General features: G+C 39.5%; 1 protein-coding gene across 1 annotated transcript in view; it reads right to left on the reverse strand.

Moving 5' to 3' along the window:
* The window catches only part of LOC108785611 (serine palmitoyltransferase 3-like), a 113,505-nt gene that overhangs the window by 30,323 nt on the left and 57,398 nt on the right, over nt 1-25,784 (reverse strand). Inside the window, exons 7-9 of the mRNA XM_018554723.1 lie at nt 8,982-9,087; nt 2,554-2,773; nt 1,023-1,149 (exon numbers count right to left, since the gene is read on the reverse strand). Coding sequence (XP_018410225.1) covers nt 1,023-1,149; nt 2,554-2,773; nt 8,982-9,087 — 453 coding nt within the window. The remainder of the gene's footprint in view (nt 1-1,022; nt 1,150-2,553; nt 2,774-8,981; nt 9,088-25,784) is intronic.

Here is a 25,784-nt window from a genome sequence, read left to right on the forward strand (position 1 = left end):
ATGTGTCCTGCTCCAGCAGCCTCCTGGGATATACCTGTCACATACCCTAGGAGGCTGCAAGAAATCACAGTGGACCTTGCCGTACGCCACCTGGTCCGGCTGCAGTGCTCGGAAGAGACAGCCAAAACTCCTGATGACATCCAAGAAAAATATGGCCGCACACAACGTGGGCTGTGATGGCGAATAACAGTAGGACAATGCTTGATTCGCTGGGCAGGTGAGTTGGGGAGTTAGGCTTTAAAAGGGTAATTCCACTTTCCCTTAAGTATTTGGTGAAAATGGAATTACCCCCTCCCCCCCTTCAATCTGGCCCCCTCTCCCCCCTTCCTATACTTACCTTTGTGCTAACACTCCTTCCCCTCCGCCAATGCTGGTGTACTCTCCGTACTCCATACATAGCAGCACAGTCCTGCGTTCTGTATTTTGAATTGCACTTGCAAATGGCGAGCACTCATTGCTGACCAATGAGAAGTGCTTATTAGGAACTTCTAGCTGTGGGTCCTTACCTATAAAACCCTACTCCTCTTTGTGTGTTCTGCATCTAACAGGGAGTTAGGATTCCCATGTAATAGCTGCAGCAGATGACAGGACTATAATTCCACGTGTATAAGTCAGAAGTCCCTAACACATGTGAGAGGTCCAATGGTCATATGACCTCTGTTATCAATCCGGAATTGATTATCAGTTTTCGGTGGGTTTGCCCTTCTCAGGGGCTCTCAAATGCTACAAGACTCAACAAGCAATAAAAGTCCACCCACTGGAGTAATCAGTTCTAGGTGGTTATTATTTTAATGCAGGACTACTTTAGAAGATGATTTGTAGAAAGTGTCATGTAGTCAATTGCTCTTTTTTGCTGGAGGTTTCAGTCTCAATGTAGACCTCATGTAGTCAAACTGATCCCAGAAGAAATATTATACTATTCAGTACAGCAGCCAACTTCCTGCCTCGTAATCACAGCTAAAACAAGATGGCTCAATGCATTCAAAACAAATTGGTCAATATGATGAACCAAGAAATGTTACCTGTGTGTGACCCATCACGTCCCATAAAACACTTCATCACTCTGATGATTTGCTCTGTTACAGGAGGAGAAATTGAAGCGGCATAAACTGCACTGTGTGAATGCGTTCTCAAGTATTCCACCAGTTCCTGCAGGTAAAACATGTCCATCAGTTAGAGTTTTAATCACAGAAAGTAAATGAAAAAGCATTAACGTAACTGTAAAGAACATTACGTGTGCAGCAATGTGGAGCTGATAATCTTTATGAAGCACTAACATTTGGCCAACTTGCCACCTGTAAATATGGTTTCTCACCTATGTGAGTGGCACTGCCATTAATTTTGAATGGCACCATAATGCAATAAAACAATGTACCTGCGTCACAGTACACTGCAATGCATGGTAAGTTACTACCGTGCATTATGGTGCTTTGTGTCTGCAAAACAGTATAGGTACAATATAAGATTTGCTTGTAATTCATTTAAATGGGCTGCCTTAACACAATGCAAGTCAACACAGGTGCATTAACGCACCTCATTGAACTGCACAGGAATTAAGGGGACTTAATAAACCAGAAAACTGTTTCTATAGTAAGCTATATTCTGCATTTCCATTTGGCACAAGTATGCAACACAAGTTTTTTTTATATTGCCTTCTTGGCATGCATGATGCATTTTAAAACAGCCATCCCTCATTAACTTTGTAGCAATTATCATTGTGGAGAAATTTGTCTTCAAACTTCACAAAAGAGACACAGAAATGTTAGTTTTCCTATTAGTTTCTATGGTACCAGAATCTTGGCAGCCTGGCAGCTCTCTAAGGTGACCAAACGGCAGATGTTTCAAAGTGGTTAGAAAACACTGATACCCTACTTAAAGAGTCTTTGCTGTGATCTTAGAGAATGAATACCTTTACAGTATAAACAGCTAGAGAGTTAGGGATGGCTTGTTTGAAAGCTCTTTTTTTGTTAAGAATATGTAAATACTTTATAGAGGGCAGCACAGTGGCGTAGTGGTTAGCGCTTCTGCTTTGCAGTACTGGGGGTCCCTGGTTTGAATCCTGGCAAGGTCACTATCTGCAAGGAATTTGCATGTCCTCCCTGTGCTTGCGTGGGTTTCCTCCAGGTACTCTGCTTTCCTTCCCAGTATTCAAGAAAAATGTACTCCCTAGACAGAATACAGAGGGGACAAATGCCACCGCTTCTTTTTTCACTGCGCTGATTACCATCTGTGGCTTGTTTGTTTGTGGTTTGTATGCCTAATGCATCTTTTTTATGTCTTTTTGTCTATAGATTTTACAGAAAATAAAAGATTTCGCAAGCCTAGTTTATCTCCCGAAAAAAACAATGTATGTATTTTGTTGTTATTTTAAGCAATGACAAAGTTATCGCCAAATAAACAGGCCCACAATGGACAAGTAATATTACTCTGGTCCATAATGGGCACAAAAGGTACAGAAGCTGAAGTAAGGAACCATATACCGTATGATAATCTTAATATTCTGTTTTTACATTTTGGTCATTGTGTCAGGCATTACCCACAATACTTTCTTACCCTTTTCCCAGCAATGTATCCACCAATGGCTCCAAAACTTTTAGTAAACGTTCCCATCAATATGTCAATGTCTGCAGGGTCTATTCCAAAATATTCCACCACTCCTCTTCCTGTAGGTCCCACTGCCCCAATACTATGCGCCTCATCTAAATATAAATAAGCCTTGTATTTCTTCTTCAACGCCACAATTTCCGGTAGACGAACGATAGATCCTTCCATGCTAGAACAGGCAAAAGGGAAAAGTTGTGTTACAACAGGTGGCCAACATATAGTGATTAGGTCCAGTAAACCTGCAGTGTTTGTAATGGGGTTATCTACAGACATCATCAAGTGTTGTGCAAACTGTTGGCGCAATATAAATCTTGTATTATAATACATTAATATTGTGCTGCTCTCATACCCCTAAATACTTATTTACACTTCTGTGATGATTATGCAACACTCTTATGATAGCGTGCTAATTTGCAAAGATAATATTAATCTAATCAAAAATCTACATAATTATTAGTGCAACATTGACATATAAAGTGTAAAATGCACAAGAAAAGTCCACTTGGATAAATAGACTGATAGTGCAGTAGTATAAAATTGTGTGCCCCAGTCCTTTATGGGTATTGAGCAAAACACAATCCCCTGTGCTTCTGTGACTATTCACCATCCACTCCCCCATAGAATAACTCTTAACTCAAAAAGCGACCTTATATTATAAAAGGTTTGATAAGCGCTTATTCCCTTTTTCAATCTTGGGCGGGATAAAACCTAATATTGGCAATAGGCAGACCCTCCTCCAATCTGCGGTTTGTGTCTGTAATTATCTCCAATAATGACTCACCTGCTGCGCTTCCACTCGGTTAAACCATTTTAGCAAGCAGAAACAAAAATGGAAAACTCTATAGTGTGCTCCATAAACCACATTAAAATGTTAATAGGATAAAATATACTCAGAAATAAGGATGATAAAAATGAATCAAAGTCAGATAAAATCTCTTGATACAAATAGCACGCTGCCGTTCTTCAGTCTACTCCCAGGCTCCTCCCTATCACTCATCACTGGAATTAGTGCCTGCTGCTTAGATAGGAGCTGAGCGCAAACGTCTGTATTTGAAACCTTGTATAATAATAATAATTTTTAAATCTGCTCCCTTTCCCAAGGTTAAATGCAACTCGGGCATGAGGCGCAATGATGGAGTTGTGTCATTCGGGGGCAATGGCTATCGAGTACAGTGCATATGGCATGTGGGTTTAGAAGCTCAATAACTATTTGACCAAATTGTTATCTTGACTACATCCACTATTCGTCTATTTAGGTTGCCACGGGTTTCTTTATTTTTTTAGAAGCCTTGCAACGTCATTGATCTAGTTCCTCCAATTTAGCATTATCATTATAATGTTTAAGATGTTGCCTCATATGTTTTAAATTAAAACTGTCCTAAATAAAAGCAGATAACACAGATCAAACCAAATTCTTGCTGTCCTGGCAGATCAAAGCAATGCTCTTAATCATTCACATTATATGCTCCTAACTGACCAATAGATTAAAAAAAAAGACTGGGAAAGGCATAAGCAAATATTATGAAACTTTGTCAACTAACACCCAGAAAGACTCAATTCTTGAATGCATGAGGTCTTCTTTTTCTTTTGATTGATATATATTGATCAGGAACAAATTGGGAACAATGTAGTGTTTCCTGTTGCTGACAACCTCTGACCTGTATCCGTCATGGGTAGTTAGTTATACTGAGTGGTTTTAGCTTATAATACGAAGAAGAAAAATATGAGAGGAACATTACAAGGACCAGATGTATTACTGTGGAAATAACATCTCCAGCACTGGCAGACTGAACTTCCTAGAACTGTTGATAAAGACACCCATTTTCCACTAAGCAATAATAAATGTGCCAGTATCAAACCATGTGAAAACATACTTGAGCGTGTGATGCCAAAAAAACCCCACTGTCAATCATGCTCCACCAGAAAAGAGGAGTGCTTGGCCAAGTGTGAGCAGAGGGTCAACAATGTTTTTGGCTGGCACATTAGAAGAAAACCTTAGAACCAATTTCCAAATACTAAAAGAATTAAGCAAAGGCGTCCATATTGCCCACTGCAATCATCTGGTATGGTAGCAAATAATCCAGCACCATTGTAGAATAGTAATTCTTTTTAGACCACGCAGACATTTCCATGTCTTATACACTAAGTAGCCAGATTATTATGACCACCCTTATCAGTACTTCGTTGGGCCACGAGATGACTGTATAAATCCATGTGGCCTGCTGCCTTGTACTTTTATATGTTATTATGTTATAAGACTTTTCCATGACCTCAAAACTCCTTGTGTCACTCAAGCAATAAGCATGGGTAGCATGTTTACCTCCATGAAGCATCTATAGGGCCAGCTTTCATACAAGATGCAACAACAAGGTTTACCTGGACTATGATGAGCTGGCCCTGTCTGCTCAACCAGTTTCGACAAACTAGAAAAATTGAAGTAGCCAGGTGGAAAATTGTTGGCTAAACAGTGACTGCAGCTGATGGTTTGGGTACTCAAGCAGCTGGGCTCCTGTGGCTGCTTGAATACAATAGCAGGCAGCAGGAGATTCCTCCATCCACATTTATGGCCAGCTTATCTGATTAGACAGTCACCTTTACATCCCAAGAAAGGTGAATATTTCTGTTTTGTATGAGGACTTTACTATTACAGTAGCAAGTACACAATGGATGATTGACAAAAGATGGCACTACTGCTTTACCAGTTGAAGTAAACCACTGAAAGGCTACATTAATAGACATTCTTCAAGGAGAAGTATAGTGCATACTCTAGAGAAGCCTTTCTCAACCTTTTAACTCCAAAGGAACCACTGAAAAAATATTAATGTTCAGTGAACCCTTGCTAATGCTAAAACCAATGAATTGGGTGTCAGTGGGAAGAATGCCCTGTACAGTGCTGGTCAGAATGCAGTATGATGATCGTAGGCATCATGCTGCTGGAAATGCTATCTAGAACTATGCAGGCACAATAACATGGCAGGTTAATCAGCCACAACTCAAGCAATCCTTAGCAACCTCTGAAGGAACCCTAGGACTACATGGAACCATGGTTAAGAATGGCTGGTCTAGTGGGCAGTGTAGTGTAGTTGCCTGTAAGCATTTTGAGTTTTGAACTTTTACTGGAAAGTAATATTTGATGCATTTTTTTCCACCTTTACCTTCATGAACAAAGTTCTATAGAGATTTATGGCATTTCCTTCTAGTGGCCATCTGCAGAACAGGCACTGTATTCAGAAGCCTTGCAGAACAATCTCTGACTACCAGATAAACCAAACAAAGCTCTTTCCAGCAGTGTGAGCAGACTGTTAGATGTGCATTGAGAGACAAAAGCCAAGCAAAATGACTTGGCAGCGTTGCTAAGAGGGCATCTCAGATAGCATATGTTTTGAATCACTAACACACATTGTTAAGGTGAACAAGTTCTCAGTACTTAATAGCGCTAGGTCTGACACAGAGGTCACTTCTCTGTCTTCATTTTAGGGCCAGGATCTCCACAGAAGGATGTCATCAGGACCCATACTGTGTGAACAGTAAGGGCATACAGAGGCTAGACCTTGCCAGATTAACGAGCGTATATGGTGCTCAGCAGTTGCACATTTCCTCAAAATCCTCCAATTGTTCACTGCTTACATGCTATTCAGCTTAAAGGGAACAGATATATGCAGGATGCCATTGCTGGCCTTTCCTAAAAATGCAGAGTGTCTGCCTGCCATTGCTGATTAAATGATTTCGATACTTTCTATGTCACTGGCCTAGAAAAACAATTATGCAGACTCCTCTTTGACTTAACTTGCTGTATAATTGTTCTAGGTCAGAAGAAAGTATTGCAGCCAAGACAGCCAGCATTTTCAGGTGCTAATCAATAGTAGCCTATTTTACTATGATTTCCTTAAAGGAAACAATGTTTGCTTCCTGACCTGGCAGAGGCCCAGTCTGCTGCCTACATAGCCTAGACCAGTGTTTTTCAAACTTTTTTCAGCCACAGAACCCTCTAAAAGAATGCAAAAATCTCAAGGCATCACTGCCTGTAATGTAAAAAAAAAACCCGTAATCCTTCCAAAATCCATACCAGACCCTTCACAGTAGAAACCCCCCTTAAATCAGAGCACCCCTTTAACATCAGACTACCCTTTTACTTCATGAGCCTTCACTTTTGAAGTTCCTATCTTTCATAATAGGAGCCCCCTTCACATCAGAGCCCCCTTTTCACATAAGAATCCCCCCTTTAACATCAGACTTTCCCTTTACATCAGGAGCCACCTTCCCTTTAGACACTCCCTCTTACATCAAACTCCCCTCTTTCACATTAGGAGCCCTTTTGACACCAGAGGCATGACACTGAGAAATTATGAGGCAGCCCTGATGAAGCCAGAAGCTACCCTGGTTGAGAAAGACTGGCCTAGACACTATACACTAGTATAAAACCGTAACCACTGCTGTTCCATGGGCAGCTATTAAGGATTGTCCCCCTGGGTCAGAAGTAGGCCACCATCTAATGGAAGTACATAATCCAAATGATGTATATTCAATCAGCCTCCTTCACTCACTATTATGTATTATTGTTGATAATTCAGCTGCACGTTAGAGACTTAATACCATTGAATAAATGTCCAAGATTTATACTGTTTTTCCAAACATTTCTAAAAGATGAAAGATGCATAGAGTCAGCAAGCCTAGGAGGAAACTGCGTCCACTGCAATCATTACAGAGATTTGGCAGTTCTTAAGAAAACAGCAGCTGTGCAGCAGCCTGGGTGCTATATAATAGACAGCAATATTTAGCATTAAGACTTTGGTGGTCTGCGGAATCTGTAGATGATCAAAGGACTTGGAAGACTTGAAGTTTCTCTCTGCTTTGCCAAACGATGTTTATTTAGCGTTTAATCTGATTAGAGAGGGGATGTCCAGACTGCTCAGAACCAGCAGGTCATTGTAGTAATAATGTGCTAGAATTGACTGACAGGTGTTTAGATAAAGGTCAGTCTATTGTTTCGTCTGCTGTAGATAACATTACAGATGCTGATGCTGGAGTCACGGCCTCGAGAAACTCTCAAAATGTCAGCAGATCCCAGCAGTTAGACAACCTGACTGATGGATATAATTGAGAGGCTGAACAGGATGCACTATTGATTCAATATGTGCCAGATAAGGTACAAGGAAATCTGGTTAAATCTAATGATTAAAACCAGAGGCTTTATAAATCAAATGCAACCTTTTTCTTTGCCATCGTCTCAGCTGCTGGCGCAATTTAAGGAGGCCTTGTCACTAACTTAAAAAAATGCAGGTAAAAAAACCTTACCTGCAGCTAGGGATGCACCGATACTAGTATTCATACTGAGTATTTGGGCTAGTACTTGTACTCGCCCAAATGCTCCCGATACTTATCCCGATACCGGAACTTCCGTTATCAGGAAGCCGGGTGGTGAGTCATTACACGCTGCTCGGCTTCCTGATTGGCTGGGAAGCCGGCTACACACTTCCCCGTCACCAGGGAGCATGGAGCTGGCTTCCCAGCCAATCAGGAAGCTGGCCAGAGTGTAATGATTCAGCGCCTGGCTTCCTGCTTGGCCAGGAAGCTGTCTCCATGCTCCCTCGTCACCAGGGAGCATGAAGCTGGCTTCCCGTCCAATCACGAAGCCAGGGGGGGCGGATAATGACTTGGCCCCCGGGTTCCTGCGTGGCCGGTTTTCAATACCAAAAAAATGTTTATGAGTGCATCCCTTGTTTAAACGTATTCTTGCTCTAAACTGTTGTAATAAGAATTGCAACAATTGCACATATTATTGCAAGGATAGTGCACATAAAACAGGCCAAAACTTTAGATTTAGGTAGTCTTAAAAAACTACTGAGCCATTAAAGACAACATTTACTGAAGTTGTCCTTTAAGTATACCCCAATCCCCTAAGAGCATCTGGCATACTAAAATACTTACCTTCAGCCTTGCTTCAGAGTTCATCACTGTATGGCCCTGTTTGGCACCACATAGTCTTTACAAAACAATTTTCAGATGGCCTTTGTGTCTAGTGCATATGCACATTTTCTATTGGCTACTCTGTACCCCTTTGGATGGCTGGGGGCTGCCATAAGTACAAATCAGCCTTAGTAATGAAGAGGGCGAGCGACGCCACCCATGTGCACTTCCCATCTACGACCCCTTCCATAGGTCCCATAGATTCTTTTTTATAGTTAGGAGCATGCAGCTATGCAGCTCTGGGTTTCCACTAGCAATCTGGAACCAATCGCATGGTTCCTGATCATATGGACCCCATGGACATTAGGTCAACTATGAAACACTGATCACATGGCTTTGTTTGTAAACAGCTGCCACTAACAGATGTGCCCTCATATCTGTGTCCTCATATCCTTACTAAGTTATCTTACCTGTAAATTCCTTCAACAAGGATCAGTATTTTTTTCCAAGCTCGATGGCTGCGTGGCTGACCGTTGACAATGGCTTCTTGTAATAATTTTTCCAAGTTTCGAATATCTAAAAAAACAAACATAGTTACAGCTATGCTAAATCACCAAATTCTGTTGGTTTCCAATATGAGAAAAAGACACTCTTTCGATTGTCAAATTGTGTGATAACAGGAAGCTTGGAGTAAAATATTTTTTTTTCCCATACAGCAGGTTAGACGATCTTTGGTACACTTGATTTAGGGTCTAATTTTAGGCAAACCTAAGGTAGGTACTGGTGCATTACCATGACAACAACATTTTAACAACATTTTCTCTTTAAGGTCAAAGCATTTTACACAACATGGTAAATGTAAAAACAATATAGAAGAGGTAATAGCTAATGAATACCATAGATTTGAATAAACTAGAGCATTTTTAGCCTTGGTAGACAGAACTAGGGAGTAATTATCACAATGCTGCAGCTGCAGATGAGAAGTTTCGTACACCATATATATTTAGGTGCATGCTGGGAATTCCCAGTTTTTACTGCCTGATGAACAGGGTAAACAAGTTGTTTATATAATATATTATTTATATAATTATACATTTATAATAACTATATATAACATTTAAATTAAAGCTGAACTTTCTTGAGTCTGCAGAACTTTCTTGAGTCTGCAGAACATTATGGCGAAGGCAGCAGACCTATAGTTCTGCCTTAAGTTATTCTTTAAGTGTATCTAAAGCCATTTTCTTTCTAGTCTTGGATAGAGTGCTGAGGGGGTTATAGCCCCTATAAGCTTTATATTGCGGTCTGTCTCTCTGGAGAGAGTTTCTCCTAGGAAGAGTCACCCCCTTGATATGTCCTGGTGACCACTGCCACCTTAACTGAAAGTGGGAAAAATCAGTGGGATCATTTCCTGTTTCGGGACACAGATGGCAAACAAAAATCAACAGAAGTTTTAACTATTCCATACGCTATCCAAAACAAATACATACATTTTGGGTTCAGAAGGTCCAGTCACACTATTGCATTGTATTACCACAGCACACTGCAACACATATTACATGTGTTGTTGTGATGTGGTGCCATTCATTCATTCTGAATGGCACTCCAACGGACATGCGTTGCAACTTATTTTATTACAGGCATATAGCACCATCATTTTACATGTGCTCATTCACATAAGTCCCTGACCTGAAGAAGCTTATAATCTAAGGTCCCTAACTCACATATACACAGGTTTAATTTAGACAGGAGTCAATTAACCGACCAACATGTCTTTGGAGTGTGGGAGGAAACTGGAATACCTGGGGGAAATCCATTCAAGCATGAGAACCAGGGGCCCCCCATTGCTTTAAGGCAGTAGTGTCAATGGGCCCTAAAAAGGTAGGTAAATAGGATATGTATTTATACAGAGCTACAAATCACATCTAAAAAGGATTGGAAAAAGTGATAGAGGGATTTGTGTGAAAATAAAGGACTGCCCTTCCAAGGATGTAGTTGGTAACTATGAGCACAGTTTGAAGACAAATCCTCCTTCCATATGCTAATAAGAGGTTCATTAACTGAAATGTTTGTTTACATTGATCCACAAGGGGAAAGTATCTATTCTAAATGCCAGGATCAATCAGGTTTCAGCTACAATGTACTTCAAACAATCTGTGTAATTATCTTGAAAAGGCTGACAATTGTCTGGTAAACAGGGTCTCTCGACTGACTCGCTTGCTTGGTGGGTTCCTGATAAAAGGAAGGCAGCACTCTGCAATTTCCCCTTTAAGCACTGGTAACTTGATACATACAGCAATATTCTACTAGACTGTTCTCTAAAACCAATACAACATTATAGATAGAATAATTAAAATGGAGTCTAAATATTTCTAGTCAAATAAAAAAATAGGCCAGTTTAAGATATATTGTGTTAACAAATACTGAAGCTGTATCTATAATGAAGTAAATCTATCCGATGGGCTGATAGTACTCCAAAGTTGGCCACGGACTTTAGACGACAGTTGGATGTGTTAATGCAGTCCAGCTGCCCTTAGCTGGCTTAAGCTGTGTATAAACATTGGTAAGGTTTCTTATGAACATTCATAAAAATCTCTTCAGAACATTTGATAATCCAAATCAGAAACTTGACGACTGCTGTTTGAAATTTGGTTTAATATTCACATTCGATTTTAGAATGAATGGAGCTTCCCAAAAGAAAACCACATTCACCAATAGAATACTGTTTGTTTGACCATCCTGGTCCTTCAATTTTTGTCATCACTACGGTCAAAATCGATTTTGATTTGACCCCACTTATTATTAGAATTTTAGTGTGCATTCCCAGCTTTATGTGTTAGCTAGACTCTGCAGAGTTAGCAAGTTATTCTGAATGGAGAGCAGGAAGAAATGAGAGAGAGTGGTGTAAACGTTGCCAAAACTGGCTTATGATTGGACATATTTAAAACCTGTCTGATTGCAAGTGCATTCTGATTTTGGCTCGAGGAAACAAGGACTACCTGGAGACAAGAGATTATACCCAGGCATCTGTGACCTCATGTTTATGGGTACCATAGACATTAGATATTGAGTTTATTCTCATGTGTAAAATATATTTCCATAATCATGAACACTTGGATTCTCGGTGCATGCATGTTTTCTCATGAAACTGAGAAAAATAAAAGGGACTGATGGATTTGGTTGGTAGGTATGGGTTTAGGTTTTAGAGGGTTAAGTGTTAACCCTGTGTTAAGTTATGGGGTTGACCAATAGGACTAGTCTATAGGTTAAGGTTAGGGTGATATCAATTGTTTTAAAAAAACCAGTGCTGAAAGGAACAGGGTTACATCCATTTCTGGTCTCTTTCTGAAAATACTAGATGCCTCAAACTTCAATACGTTTTGCGTTACTGACCTGGATCAAGCCTGCAGCAAATAAAGTCCAAAGTCTTGATATCTATACCTGTTTTGCTTCAGTAACTCAAAGTACAGAAGACATTATATTGACATAACAGCCAGGGAACTAGCTTACCGAGGACCTTTGGAAGCTGCGCAGAAAGAGGGCAAAAGAGTAGTCACCAGTTTTGCATTATATGCACCTTGCAGCTAATCTGTTCCTCATTGCTGACTTACCATGCTTTATTCTGCACTGTGCTTGCATGGGAGCAGCCATTCTGGAAGCAAATAGGGTTTTGCTTCCACACGTCAAAACTGCCCCTCTGGTGACCGATGGAGGAATATGCAAGAAGCAGCCGGAGAGATATATAAAGCTCATATCCAAATAATTAATGAAGGAAAGGCAGGAAGATACATGCAGTGCAGATATACAACTCTGAGCCAGTATGCACAGGAGTGCCTAGGCACCCTCACATACCAGGACATACACTGCTATTTTTCAGGTCAATTCAAGACTCAAAAGGTACACTCCTTAGAGTACTACTTAGGTACAGTTAACATTTCCAGATGCTCCCTACAACATAGCAAATTTTCACTTTTTGGGTTAGGGTTTATGTTAAGGTTGGGTTCAGGAAATGAAGGCAAGTATTTTTTCCCCTTTTGACCCTCACTTTTTCACACAGTGATTTTATGGTCAGACTCTTCAGTCATTATCTGAAGTCTATAGCTACATAAAAAAAAAAAAGAAAAGTGAAACTTATACTAGATGAAAGAAATGTAATTTATCCAACTTGATTGCCAAGATAATCATGGTACTTTATCTCCACCTTAACCCTAATGACTGTTCGTAATCACTGTGTGTAGGCAGCCTCATATTTATTAGAAAAATATTTCTGGAAATTCCTTACATTCTCCGACCAGCTATACCCTATATCCAATGGTCAACGTTTGAGGCTTTTGCAGGGCCATCCCTGGGTGATATACATCAGGGCATCCTTAGTAATATGAAAATAATTTCATAAGACAGAAGACTGCAATGATCTTTGTTATGATAAACTCAATCGCACACATCCAAGTCCATTAAAGGTGGACTTGTTCAACATCTGGTTAGACAAAAAACACAATACTGAGTGGGAGAAGTGTCTTAATTTAGAAGGATTTGGATTTCTCCCAGCATGATCATCTGTTTGTAATTATTAGAAGGACTTTGATCAGGAGTTTAATTCAATAAACATTCCTACAGGGAATAATTCGCAATTTCTAATGATTACATGTATGTTTTGGGGCATTACATTATTGTAGGATCAGTCATCCCTAAAATAAACTTGTCAATTTTAGAACATGCCAGCAAATATCAGAAGACTTATTCATGTTCAATAGAAACTATTCCTTAAAATCTCAGGATATATACATTTATGTTACAACACAGTGGTGCTTTGCTTTTGCAATTTAATAAACTTTACAAGTAGAGATAAATTACTGTACTATACCTGTATATTATTATTATACAGGATTTATATAGCGCCAATGGTTTGCACAGCGCTTTACAATATAAAGAAGACATTACAATCAATGTGCATGGAGGCAAAAAAAGAATGTTGTTAGTATATTTTCTTTCTAGCTTGAAAGTATTTAGTTTGAAAATTACTGCATTATAGCCACTAGATGGAACAGAGGAGCACAGGAAACAAGTATTCATATCCTATAATACTCCGCTCCATCTAGTGGCCATAATGTGGTATTTTTCTGATGTTACATTTGACCTGCAAAGAAGATATACCAACAACATTCATTTTTGCTCTCATTTGCAAGGAAGGTATGTACAAGTAGTTTTGCAGGATGAGGGGCAGCCATTTCTTTTTTCTATAAATACAGCTCTAAGTATATTTTTTAAAACACTTGTTATTTAATGTGTATATACAGGTAATGCGAGCAAGTTTACAAATATTACAATTAGGGATGCATCGATATATCGGCCGCCGAAACATAGCGGCCGAAAATGGCACTTTTGGCTAAATGTCTCTCCTCCCACACCGCTCGGCCGCCTATCAGTGCGGCAGAGCAGTGTGGGGGCGAAGACAGCGCTGTCACAGGAGGCTGGGCTCATACACTCAGCGATCAGTAATCGCTGAGTGTTTGTAGATAATTGAGGATATGGTATGGCTGAATATATCCTCAATTATGATTGAATGGGAGTGATCTATATCCCCTCCTTTTCATTCATAGTTGTAGTTATAGTGAACATACTATATTGTCATGTTAGCAATGAACAGGAATACTCATAGAGGATTCCTGTTCATTGATAACAGGGGATACAGAAAAAGAGATTGAGGACTCAATCTCTTTTTCTATTTTAAAAGGGAAATATCAAGGGTCTGTTTAGACCCCTAAATATTTCCCCATAGCCACTAAAAGTAAAGCAAAAAATAAAAATATTTAATAAAAAAGGAATAAATAAAAATAAATATATTTTTTAAAGTTTATAAAAATACAAATTAAATATTTAAAAAAAAATTAAATTAAAACATTTTCGGTATCGGTTTCGGCCTGACAATTTTTTCTATTTCGGTTTTTAAATTTCTATTTCGGTGCACCTCTAATTACAATATTACCTTTGACTTTCAGTTTCTGTTCTGTAAGATATGCAATTGCATCACCAATAACGGGAATTCTAGCAATTCAGGCACAAGCCTCTCTCTGTGTATGTATGTATGTATGTATGTATGTATGTATGTATGTATGTATGTATGTATAACAAAGAAATCCTCCCCAATATTTATTTTATACATGTTCCCTTTGTTGGTGGATAGGCAGTAATGATACACATATAAAAGGATGTGTGGGTTGACTTGTTTCATGTAACATATAAAAACAAGTTAGTCTGTTAAATCTTTTTTTCCAGTCATCACAATTTCATAGAATGCATTATCTGAACAATATTAAAATACCATTTCCATAAGCTCACACCCTCACTAAAACAGACTTAATGCAAGTAAAATGCTCTCATTAGGCAAGCATGTAGAAACATTTAGAAAACATAGCATGGGTTGTATATGGAAAACAAATTATATATATAGTCCGTTTAAAAAAAGTAACCATTGTAAATGGACTATTATTTAAGTCACACAGGCCTAGCACTTGTAACCAAGGCTAAAACTAATACCAAGTTGTTGTTTTTTATCTCTTATATAGCACCATTAAAATGTTTTAGTTCCTACTGTACTAATCTAATAGCAATCTAAAGCTACTATTTAGTAAAGCGAATAAACCTCTAGATGGCACTAAATGTCAAGCTAAAGGAACAAGATGCGAAAACACAGCACATAACTCTACAGCTGGATCTACATCAAAACATCAAGGTAAACGATAAAATCCCCTCGCTTCTAAGAAACTTTGTCTTGTCAAGAACTGCAGCTATCTATAAATGTTAAGTTGATAAGTCTATGAGACAGGATCTGTAAGACTGCAGTCTCTAATGAAACAAAACAACTACAATGCTCACAATGGACATATGACATTTGCCTAAACTTTAAGTAAGTTGATCTAGCACAGAAGCAGCAGTTTTAAATTATGTCAAGAAAGGAGGTACTTTATTAATTTTGTATTATTCATTAATTTTTTCTTTAGGATTTATTTTTCAAAATAAAAATGTGATTTGGTAATGCTGTGCACGTGCCCACCTTAAAATCTGTATTCAGCACCCCCAGTTTGCAATGATAGGTAGGATTTACACTCTATAGCCATGCTGATCTAAGTATTGAGACAATAAATGTGGTACTGCCCTTCTCCTTGATGTGTGGCACTACCTTTAGGCCTCATTCACACTGCCGTGTGTATACGCGCGTACGTACGTATTGTACCATATGCAAATAAATGGCTCCGTACACACAGTTCCAGAATGCATGGAGTATGGAGCCGTATATTTGCGCAGCGTATATATGCGCAAAAACAGAATGGAACAGAGATGCGTCCGAGCAGCGTATCTCTGCGTATTTACACACACATAAGCGTGTTTACGTGCATATACGTGCGTACATGCGTACAGCACATTAAAATTCCATTACGAGTGATGCATTCTGGGATTGCATATAGTGCACGCATATACGCGCATAGACGCTCGTATTTACGCGCATAGACGCATATATACGCAATATACAATTTTGCTTGTGTGTGAATGAGGCCTTAAGCATGAATCACCTGTCAATGCCCCACATCAGATCTGAACAGCATCCAGAGTAACTGACCCCCTTTACTACAGGAGGTGCCGTCCTGACACATCCACCACTAGATGAAAACTTTGGAACCCAGAAAAATCTGTCCAGTAGCAGCACACACACACAAGCTCTGTGACATGAGTGCGCTGTTTGATGCTGCACAAAGTCTGCCCCTGAAGTGAAAGGTGACAGTGATGGTCACATGACCATTCTTCTAAGGTAAGTCGATGGGAAAAAGAGTTAAAGAAATGGAAAGAAAATGTTTTATTATCTTTCCTTTCTTTCATTTTTCTCCTCTCTCCCATTCTCATCTGGACAGCAGCTAACATGTTTATTGTTTCAGCCTTACTTTCCTTATCCAACACTTTGTAAACTACCGTACTGTTTGACCTGTAACTTGCTGGTTACTGTAAACAATATATTACCAATCTTATTGCTTTTACGATTGAAACACTTTTGTATTTCTCTTGTTGATGCTTTGTATTGTTTTTTCAATAAAAATATTAAACAAGAAAAACCTGACAGGGGTTATAGCCATCCCAAATCTTAATAAAGTAAAAAAAAAAGTGATGTAGACATGCTTTAACCTCTTGCCGTCCGCCCGTAGTAAAAAAACGGACGGACGGCACTGCAGCATCTGATTTATGAGCTACTTTGCTAAACCACAACTCTATCCTTAACGACTTTTGGGTACATAAATCATAGTGCAGGTAGAACCCATATATAACAAAGTCCCTGACACTGCTATAAGACTGACTTTAGTAAGAGAAGAAGAACATTAAGACTCATCTCTTTAGGGAAGCCTATCCCACCTCAAACTAACCACTCAACCATCACATTCTCCAACAATTCATCCCCACACAGCTCCCTCCTCATGTATCACTTGCCCCTCCCTTTTAGACTGTAAGCCCTCACGGGCAGGACCCTCCTTACCATCTTGTCTTGAAATTGTATTGTGATTGTAATGCCTTCCTTATTTGATAAAGCGCTGCGCAAACTGTTGGCGCTATATAAATCCTGTATAATAATAATAATAATAATAATAATGATGATAATAATAATAACATACAGGAATTTATTTTAGGCCCACTCTATCCGATACAGACCAATATACTAGAATCCTTTACAGCCCATATACTTGTGATCAAAGGGGAACTATTATAGTTTTGGGTCATTTTATGATTAATTTTTTTTCTTATAGTTTTACAATTAAATTTTATATCTGCTTTTACTATTATATATAATATCTTTGTTTCACAAATATACAATACACAGTGTGCACAGAATTCAGAGCAATCTGGGCTTTTTTAAGAGTAAGCACTACTGAAGCTGTTTATCTTTAGACTTTCTTACTCTCATTCAGTTGTATGTATAAAATATGAGCTACAGCTATTGAGTTCTGTAAACAACAAGCAGCGAAGGTTAGCACTGAGGACATGTCAAAGGGCCCCTGAGCTCCACCTGCTGGAAGAATTTCAGAATTCCAAATATTCATATACAATATGTCATATATACATATTCTTGCAGGTCTGACCATAATAAATATATTTACAACACCCTTTCACAGGAGATTTAAAATACCTACTTCTTATTCAGTAACAGTCCTGTACATGTTCACCTTTACTGTCTGAAAATTAACCAAATGGCTTTAAGCAATAAACCAGTAAATCAATCAATCCAGATTTAACACCATGGACAATGTTAACCACATGAAATATAAAAATGTCAGTTTGCTTTACCCAAAACATTTCTCCATTTGTTTAGGCTACTATACTCATATTCTGTATATCAGATGGCACAAACTGGGGGTCTTGCCACAGAAAACATCCACACACCCAGCCACGTTCACAAATTTCCCTTCTAGATCACAACAGTTATCTCTAAGAAAAGGAGGAAATATTAAACACAGACATCAGAAAGAATGATCTGATGTCTGTAATACTCTTTTTGTTATATAACCTTGTACATGTTGATTTGTTCAATATGGTAAAAGATCATTGTGTGCCTGAGAGTCCAGGAAGGTGCTGGATAGACTTTAGAAATGTCAACAGGCTTGAATATTTTATGTGTGAAAGAATATCTTGAAGGCAAAAAGGAAATTGAATTGGAGGCTCAGAAATAAAGTGACATTTTTGAAAACAAAGAAAAGAAATATTAGGGAAAAAAACCCTTACATTTATATTTAGTATGAAACTGTTTAATATTATCTGAACAGACCACTGACACTATGGGTAATGTTCATATGGTGGTGAACGGACCGAATTATTGTACCTCCTGCATCATGTAATAGCAAGATGTGCTACCCACTGCTCCTCTGTTGCCGATGTCTTAGGAGGTCAGTTGAGGCTGAGAATTTTGCATTCAGTAATAAGTTGCAGACTCCTTTTTGCTCATTTTAACAAATGCCCCTGTGCTGTTAATGGGGCTCTATCAGTAATGCACCTGTAGAAAAGTAGAACCCTAACCAAAAAGAATTAAAATAGATAAGAAAAATATCCCGCTAAAAGATAAAATAACAAAACCAGCTTTTGTTGCAATATTTAACTTCAGTCCAGAAGTTGCTAGATGCCCTCAGTCTGATGGCCAACAGCATTCAACCCACCTCTCCTGAGCCCAGGTCATCCTGGACCTGCCCCCGCCTGTAACTATTATTATTATACAGGATTTATATAGCGCCACCAGTTTGCGTAGAGCTTTACAATATAAGGAAGACATTACAATCACAATACAATTCAAGACAAGATGGTAAGGAGGGCCCTGTCTGTGAGGGCTTAAAAACTGTAACACAAACTAATAAAATGGTACGGATGATAAAGTTGTGCACAAGATGCTAAATGTGCACACAACAAAATAATCAGCTAAATGTCCACAACTAAAATAGAAGAAAATGTCCCTAATAATACCATGCCACAAATATTAGAGAGATAATTGCTCCAGCTTCCAAGCTTAGGCAGTTACCCCAAAATGTGTTCCTGATTGACTTGACATACACTAAGGAGATACAGCAGTGGATGGGAGGAGGAGCTACAGGAGACACCTAGGAGCAGTGCTGTCCCTACAATGAGGCAGCCTGAGGCGGTGGCATCTTACAGGGGGCGGCAGGTGTGGGGGGTGGCCACAGCTTCCCTTCCAGCTCATTAACGTCACTGGTTGTCAGCAGCTGAGTGGGATGCTCAACCAGTGACGTCAGTAAGCAGGGCAGGACACAGGACAGAGATGCTGAGCATGTGCCCCCCACCCAAGGTCCCCCCCCTGGAACAACCATTTACTGATAGCACTCTCCCACCCGGAACAACCATACACTGACAGCACAATGCCTCTCAGCCTCAGGCAGCGTATAGTGTAGGTACAGCCCAGCCCGGGAGCTGGAGACAGTGCCCTAATCACCAGAGCTCTATACTGCAGGTGCCGGTTCCATCCACAGATCCTTCGTTGGGTTCATCTATATTCCCTGGAAAGCTTGATTGAGACTCAACATACGCAGTATATTCTCTGCTATGTGAGGGATGCAACATTTCTAATTATGAGAATATTACATACATTTTAGTCATCATTAAAGAGGTCTGCTACACTATGCCAGTGCACTCTTCTTTCCCTATCTTCCTGTAACTGGACAGTGAAAGGAAAAGCAGCACAGTGATGAGCTCATCTCTCTGCCACTCTGCTTTCTCTTCCTATCAGCGTCTTGTTGGCACATGAACTGATTAGTTTCTCCTTTTGTTTTTTCCTCTCAATCTTCAGGCACTTCAAGGATGGTGCTGGGTCAAATTTAGGTACTTACACTGCTTGCATTTAAACAATGTATTTAATGATGTGTTAATACAGAGCTGCATTCATTTATGTAAATTATACTTACAGTGGAACTTTGCCCCCTTTGACTAAAAATCCCATCAGCTTACAGCTCTGCATGCGGATATTAAATCATCTTACATTCATTAGCTAAACAAGCAAATTTATTTTTTTCCACACCCATAGGTCTACTTTGGCACAAATGATGTAATTGTGCCCAAGCGTTGCATCCTGGGAAGGTTATATCAGCTGTGCATTGCTGTGAAATCTCATCTGTAATCTCACGAGATCTCATCGAAAGGCATTTTCCTCCCCTGAGATGATGTACATGGTCACATGTCCTAGTCACATGGGCCAGAGTTCCAGGAAGTAAAGGTAGATCTAGTAACCTGCCCTTAGTTAAAATGGCCATTGTGAGAAGAGTGGGGAAAAAAATAAGGCAAGCAAAAAATAAAAAGCCAGCAATTATCTAGACGTATGTGCTTGTAGATTGTCATTACTAAAAATTTCTTAAGGCGCCTTTGTTGTTATGTTGAACATATGGTTAAAGTTCCTCTTTAAGTTAAGCTTTAAAACTAAAGTTAGAAACTGGACGTGGTTAGGCCATTCATGCCACTCATACTGAAGCAGAATCCTTTTCACTGTCCGGGAACTAAAATACATTTCAGCAGGTAGAGAGTGATGGCTGCCTGTGTTAGCAGCTGATGCTCAGATAGGTGGACAGATAGGTAAGTACACTTGCACAAATACAAACATACACACCCTCTATTAGTGTACAATGAATACCTAGGCACTAGGGTGATCAGCACGGACTATCTGGGTTGTAATTTTTACAGATTTATCTATCCTCTACTTGAAATGCTGAAGGATCTGATCCCCCGTCAGGTGCCCGCTTCTTCTTCCCTGCACAGTCCACTGTCTCCACTGCTATAGGCGGGGGAAGAGCAACAAGGAATCAGAGGGCACAGTAAAGACATGGAGCTGTGCATGGGACCCAGAAAGGAGATGTTTACTGGTGCACAGTGGGGCTGAAACAACCATAAGCTTATAGCAGAGTATGGAATGCATGCAACGTAAGGGATATCGAACTGGCCAGCTGTAAGGGGTTCTGTGCCACCATATCCCTTACGGTGGTGGTAGAGAAAGGGTTAAAGGATTTGTATTGGCACAACTCAAATTTATTGCCAAACCTTGCCCTCCCCTACTAATGTGGCAGTATTACATTTTGTTTATCTATATTGAGTGCCTGCAGCACGAAAGAGCTTTTACTTCTTCCTCTGATGTCATCACCAGGGTTGTAAAATTCTTGGCAGGGGCAGCTGCTGGGAGGAAGATCAGCTGGGTGCCCTACATCAGTTCCTACTGACAAAGGTACATCCCCAAGAACTAGATCTTTCAAGAGCCCTTTCCTCACACAAAGTGTGTGGGCTGGTTCCTTGGAGTCAAGGCAGCAACATTGTTTTACTTGCAAAAAAAATCAATGTATGCCATGTAGTGGAGCTCAGGCATGACTGGCAGATGCTGCTTGGGATTTAAATGCAACAGAGGCAGTCTTATTATCCAACAAAACGAACTTAGGAGCTCCCTGAAATTCTTACAAGATCACCAGGTGTTCTTATGTAATTTAAGCTTTTTTAAAAGAATAAAACCTTGGGAAATGTGAATGTGTTGCAGAGATTTAAAGGCAATGTGGAAATAGGCTAATTTAAAAAGAAACCTGTAAGGACAGAATATGGAGCTTTCTTTGCCAACAATTTTCAAGCGTGTAAACTCTGGAGCTGCAATTCTGAACTTGTCTTCACCACCTGGTGAGTCATTGCGCTGGAACTGATACACAGGATAGCTTAGTCATCTATATAATTTCTGTGGCTTATGTGTGGGGTAGTTTCGCAACTTAGCCACTGTATATCCTTTATACTGAAACAAGTCATCAATGGCAGCTACCACATATCTATCTTCACAGCCTATAAAGCGCTAAAATTATAGATTTAAAGCAGCCCTTTCATTTGCCAATGTTTACAGAAATTGCTGCCAAATATGAACAATTCAGTTTATGAATAACTCACTGGTGCCTATTCAGTGAACAGTGAACTTTGCTCTAGTCTGTCCTGAGACCCAGTTATTCCCTTGGATGCTGTCCGCTTGCATTTTACACAACATGAAAAAGTTGAAGCCAAGCTGACAATCATAGCCCACATGTCAAAGACACCACTGCCCTTCTTATGACAGTCACTTGTCACTGCTTTCTGCATAGGTCTCAAAGGGGACTAGTTAGAGATGGAGATGATGGCTTAGCTGTTGACTTTTGGCAAAATGGCAAAATCTGTAGACAGATAACAGTGCTGTTTAGAAAGCTTAGGCTGTACATTTTGGGCAAATGCACTTAGTAGATTTGATGCTGAAGTTTATTTGCTTGGGAAATGGAAAAAAATTATTTTAATTTGCAGTAACAACTACTGGTGCAACCTGGCACTGTGTCAATCATAAAATACAGTTGTGCTTACTTGAGTATTGTATTCGCTTCTAGTCTTGTACAGGGAGTCCCCGGGTTACGAACAAGACAGGTTCTGTAGGTTTGTTCTTAAGTTGAATTTGTATGCAAGGTGGAACAGGTAAATTATTTAAGTGTAACTCCAGCAAAAAAAAATAGTTTTGGAAAGCAGAGGGAAGGGTTAACCCCTGTAAGGTAGCATTTGTTTTGCTGTGTATGCCCCTGTTCAGAAGATTTCACCTCATTTTCTGTTCCTGTGGCAATTGGATTTTGAACATTTTCGGTTGTCGTGGAAACAAGGATTGGTGATAAAGCTTCAGTGGAGACACCATTTTCCCATGATAACTCTTACAGGAGTGAATTTCCCTTCCTAGTGGTAGATTTCCTCTCACTTCCTGTTGTCTCAAGGACAGGAAGTGATATTTAAACCTTTCTAATGAGGATACAGGCAGCAGTATAAACCTCACAGTGACCCAGACGAAGAGGCTGGCACCCCTCGTCTGCACATCTAACAAGGGCCAACTTCCCGTAATATATGTGCAATATTACGAACCAGACCCAAAAAGGCGGGCACTCCTCGTCGGCACGAGCGCGGTAGCATTACAACTACTGAAATGCTGCGCAGTACACTTTGGCTGCAACCTGGGACCCCCTGCTGTACAGTAATAGCCTCCGTTTGTAAGTAGGGATCGTATGTAAATCGGGTGTTTGTAACTCGGGGACTGCCTGTATTTCACAAGTCAAATTTTTAGGAGGGATGTAGGAGTTGGAGATCCCAATATGTTACCCTAGTGCCCAAGTAAAAACATTTTCCCCCAGATATCCTCTTTAATCTTACTTCACAGACTTGATTTATAAAAAAGGTGGGAATAAAAGTATATATGTTTCCAACAGCAACCACCCAGCATCTGAATAGATGATAAAACGCAACAGCCTTATTTAAAGGATAAGTTCACCTTTTGCAAAAATGAAAGAAATGCATAATTAATAATATATAAAAAAATGCATTTCTTTAATATTTGCATTCAAGCCTGGAAAGCATTGCAATCGTGATCACTCGATCACAGGTGCAAAGCTCAAACTTCTGCACATTTTCAAACTGGCAGAGCTCATACGGAGGTACAGAGCTCCGGTTAGGAGAGATGGGGGGGATGACGGCTGGACTTTAAACTGCATTAAATCACCTCATACAGTGAAAAAGCCTGAGCTTTGCAGTTGTGATCGAATGATCACTATTGCAATGCTTTCCAGGCTTGAATGCAAATATTAAAGAAATGCATTTAAAAAAAATATATTATTAATTATGCATTTCTTTAATTTTTGCAAAAGGTGAACTTATTCTTCAATTTATTTACAACTTAGTGGTAAAATTCTAAGAGTTTGCTTTAACTAGCACTTGAAAATTCTTAAACCCACATGTGATCATTTTCAAAGAAGGGCACTGTTTAATAATGGCTATTTTTAAAAATTCCCCAAATATTGTCTTACAAAACATAAGTAGAATTTCAAAGTTGTGAAGAAAGAAAAAGAAACAGAAGAGGCGAGAATTTATCTCGCCGCATCTTGTAAATGGCATATCCTGAAATTTGGAGGAACAGTCAAATGTCAAGTGTCACCCAGAGTTTACGTCTGAAAGACAGCCTAAGCACAACAGTAACTTGCAGATTTAATAGACCAACTGGAATTGTATGTTTATTTAAAGAAAACGGAACCCTTTTGAGGAATGGTCCAAAGTAATGTTCTATCAAAAAACCACAACAAAAGCATTCTTTGGTGTTCCATAGAAAGAACAGAACAATCAAGAACCGTCTTGACCTGAATTAAATTCAAGAAATTAATTTCTTTGTTTTATTTTTATTCCTAGAAATGTTTTTTGTTTAATTTTCTTGGGATATCGCCTGCTGCAGAAGAATTTGTGTACTAGGCTGTAAAGGTGACCATGCTTAGCCTTGTACTTAAAGTATATCTAAAGTCAAAACTTTTAAGTTGTGGATGAATAATGAATGGTTACAACTCATCAGTTTTGCTGCCATCTGCATTCTATTAGGAACATTTCCCTTCATGTCCTGTCCTGTCGACACAACAGGAAGTAAAAAGTAGGGAAATTAACTATTAACCAGCTGCCAGCAATACCTTTGTCCCCATTGGATGATTACCCCTCCACTCTTGAAATTTGGTATTGTTTTCATCACGTTTAGTGCAAGGAAAATGGTCATCAGGACACATAGAGAGCATGAATGTCGCTAGTGGGGATGCAAACCGCTTTAAAGAGCTGGCAGAGGTTTTAACCCTTGCTTTCTCAATGCAAAACGAAACACAAATTGGTTTAGCTACACATTAGGTATGCTACCCAATGGCAATAAATAGCAGATGACAAAGCTGGTTGTTGTCTTACAAGTCAAGTGACAATCTCACAATTATGGAATGAGGCATACAGTATGTCTTGGATGTGTAAATTAATATGGCAGCTTGCAGGTCAGTAATAGCTTTGGAATAGTCATCTAAGTGATCTTCCACTTCCTCTACTTATTACAACACATGGGAAAGTTATTTAAGGGAGGAGATTTCCGAGTGTACCGTCTGTTCTATACATTGCAACATGGCCACAATTTCCACTTTAGTCAGAAGCATTTTGGCTATAGGAGTCTCGATCAGAGCTGACTGACTTTTCTGAAGGAAAAAGTGAGGCCTATGTTGTGAATTGATTGATGGTTTCTTTGCATGGATATCATGCCATCTCAAGACTTTCTCCACTTGATGCTCAGCTGCATTGTCTGGCTTGGATCTGTCACCGGGTAGCATTTAATATTGCTAGCAACCCGTGCTTTAGCACTGTCCGGTTTGTGAGTCTTCGTGCCCATCTTAAGAGCTGGTTGTAGGATGAAATTTGTAAGATGTGGATGTGATATACAGGAGATTGGTCCAGAGAGCATGTGCAGGCCCCACCCCCAATTTTTTCATTCATCTATAATTTTTGATCAATATTATGGTACAAATCAGGAATTTGTTAGTGAGTGCCCCGCCACTTCTTCCGTGTCTGGTACTAAACAGGAAGTTGGCTCTGACTGTCGTAACCCTGTATGTACAGTGTACTGAACACTTTTTTTTGTCTTCACCCTGTAACAATGCCTTTGTCTTCACCCTGTAACAATGCCTTTGTCTTCACCCTGTAACAATGCCTTTGTCTTCACCCTGTAACACAAATCTGATACAAGTGCTGGTGATACAGCAAAGAAAAGAAAAACCATCAACATGGAAGATAAAGTAGAAATAATAAAAAGATCGGAGAGGAGTGAAACTCCATCATCCATTGGCACAGCATTTGGTTACAGTCGGTCAACAATCGCAATTTTAAAAGATAAAAGTAGAATAATGGAGCATGTTAAAAAGGACATACCCCAATGAATG

Source organism: Nanorana parkeri, unplaced genomic scaffold (genome assembly GCF_000935625.1).
Source record: "Nanorana parkeri isolate BGI_ZX_2015 unplaced genomic scaffold, ASM93562v1 scaffold170, whole genome shotgun sequence".
NCBI classification, from domain to species: Eukaryota; Metazoa; Chordata; class Amphibia; order Anura; family Dicroglossidae; genus Nanorana; species Nanorana parkeri.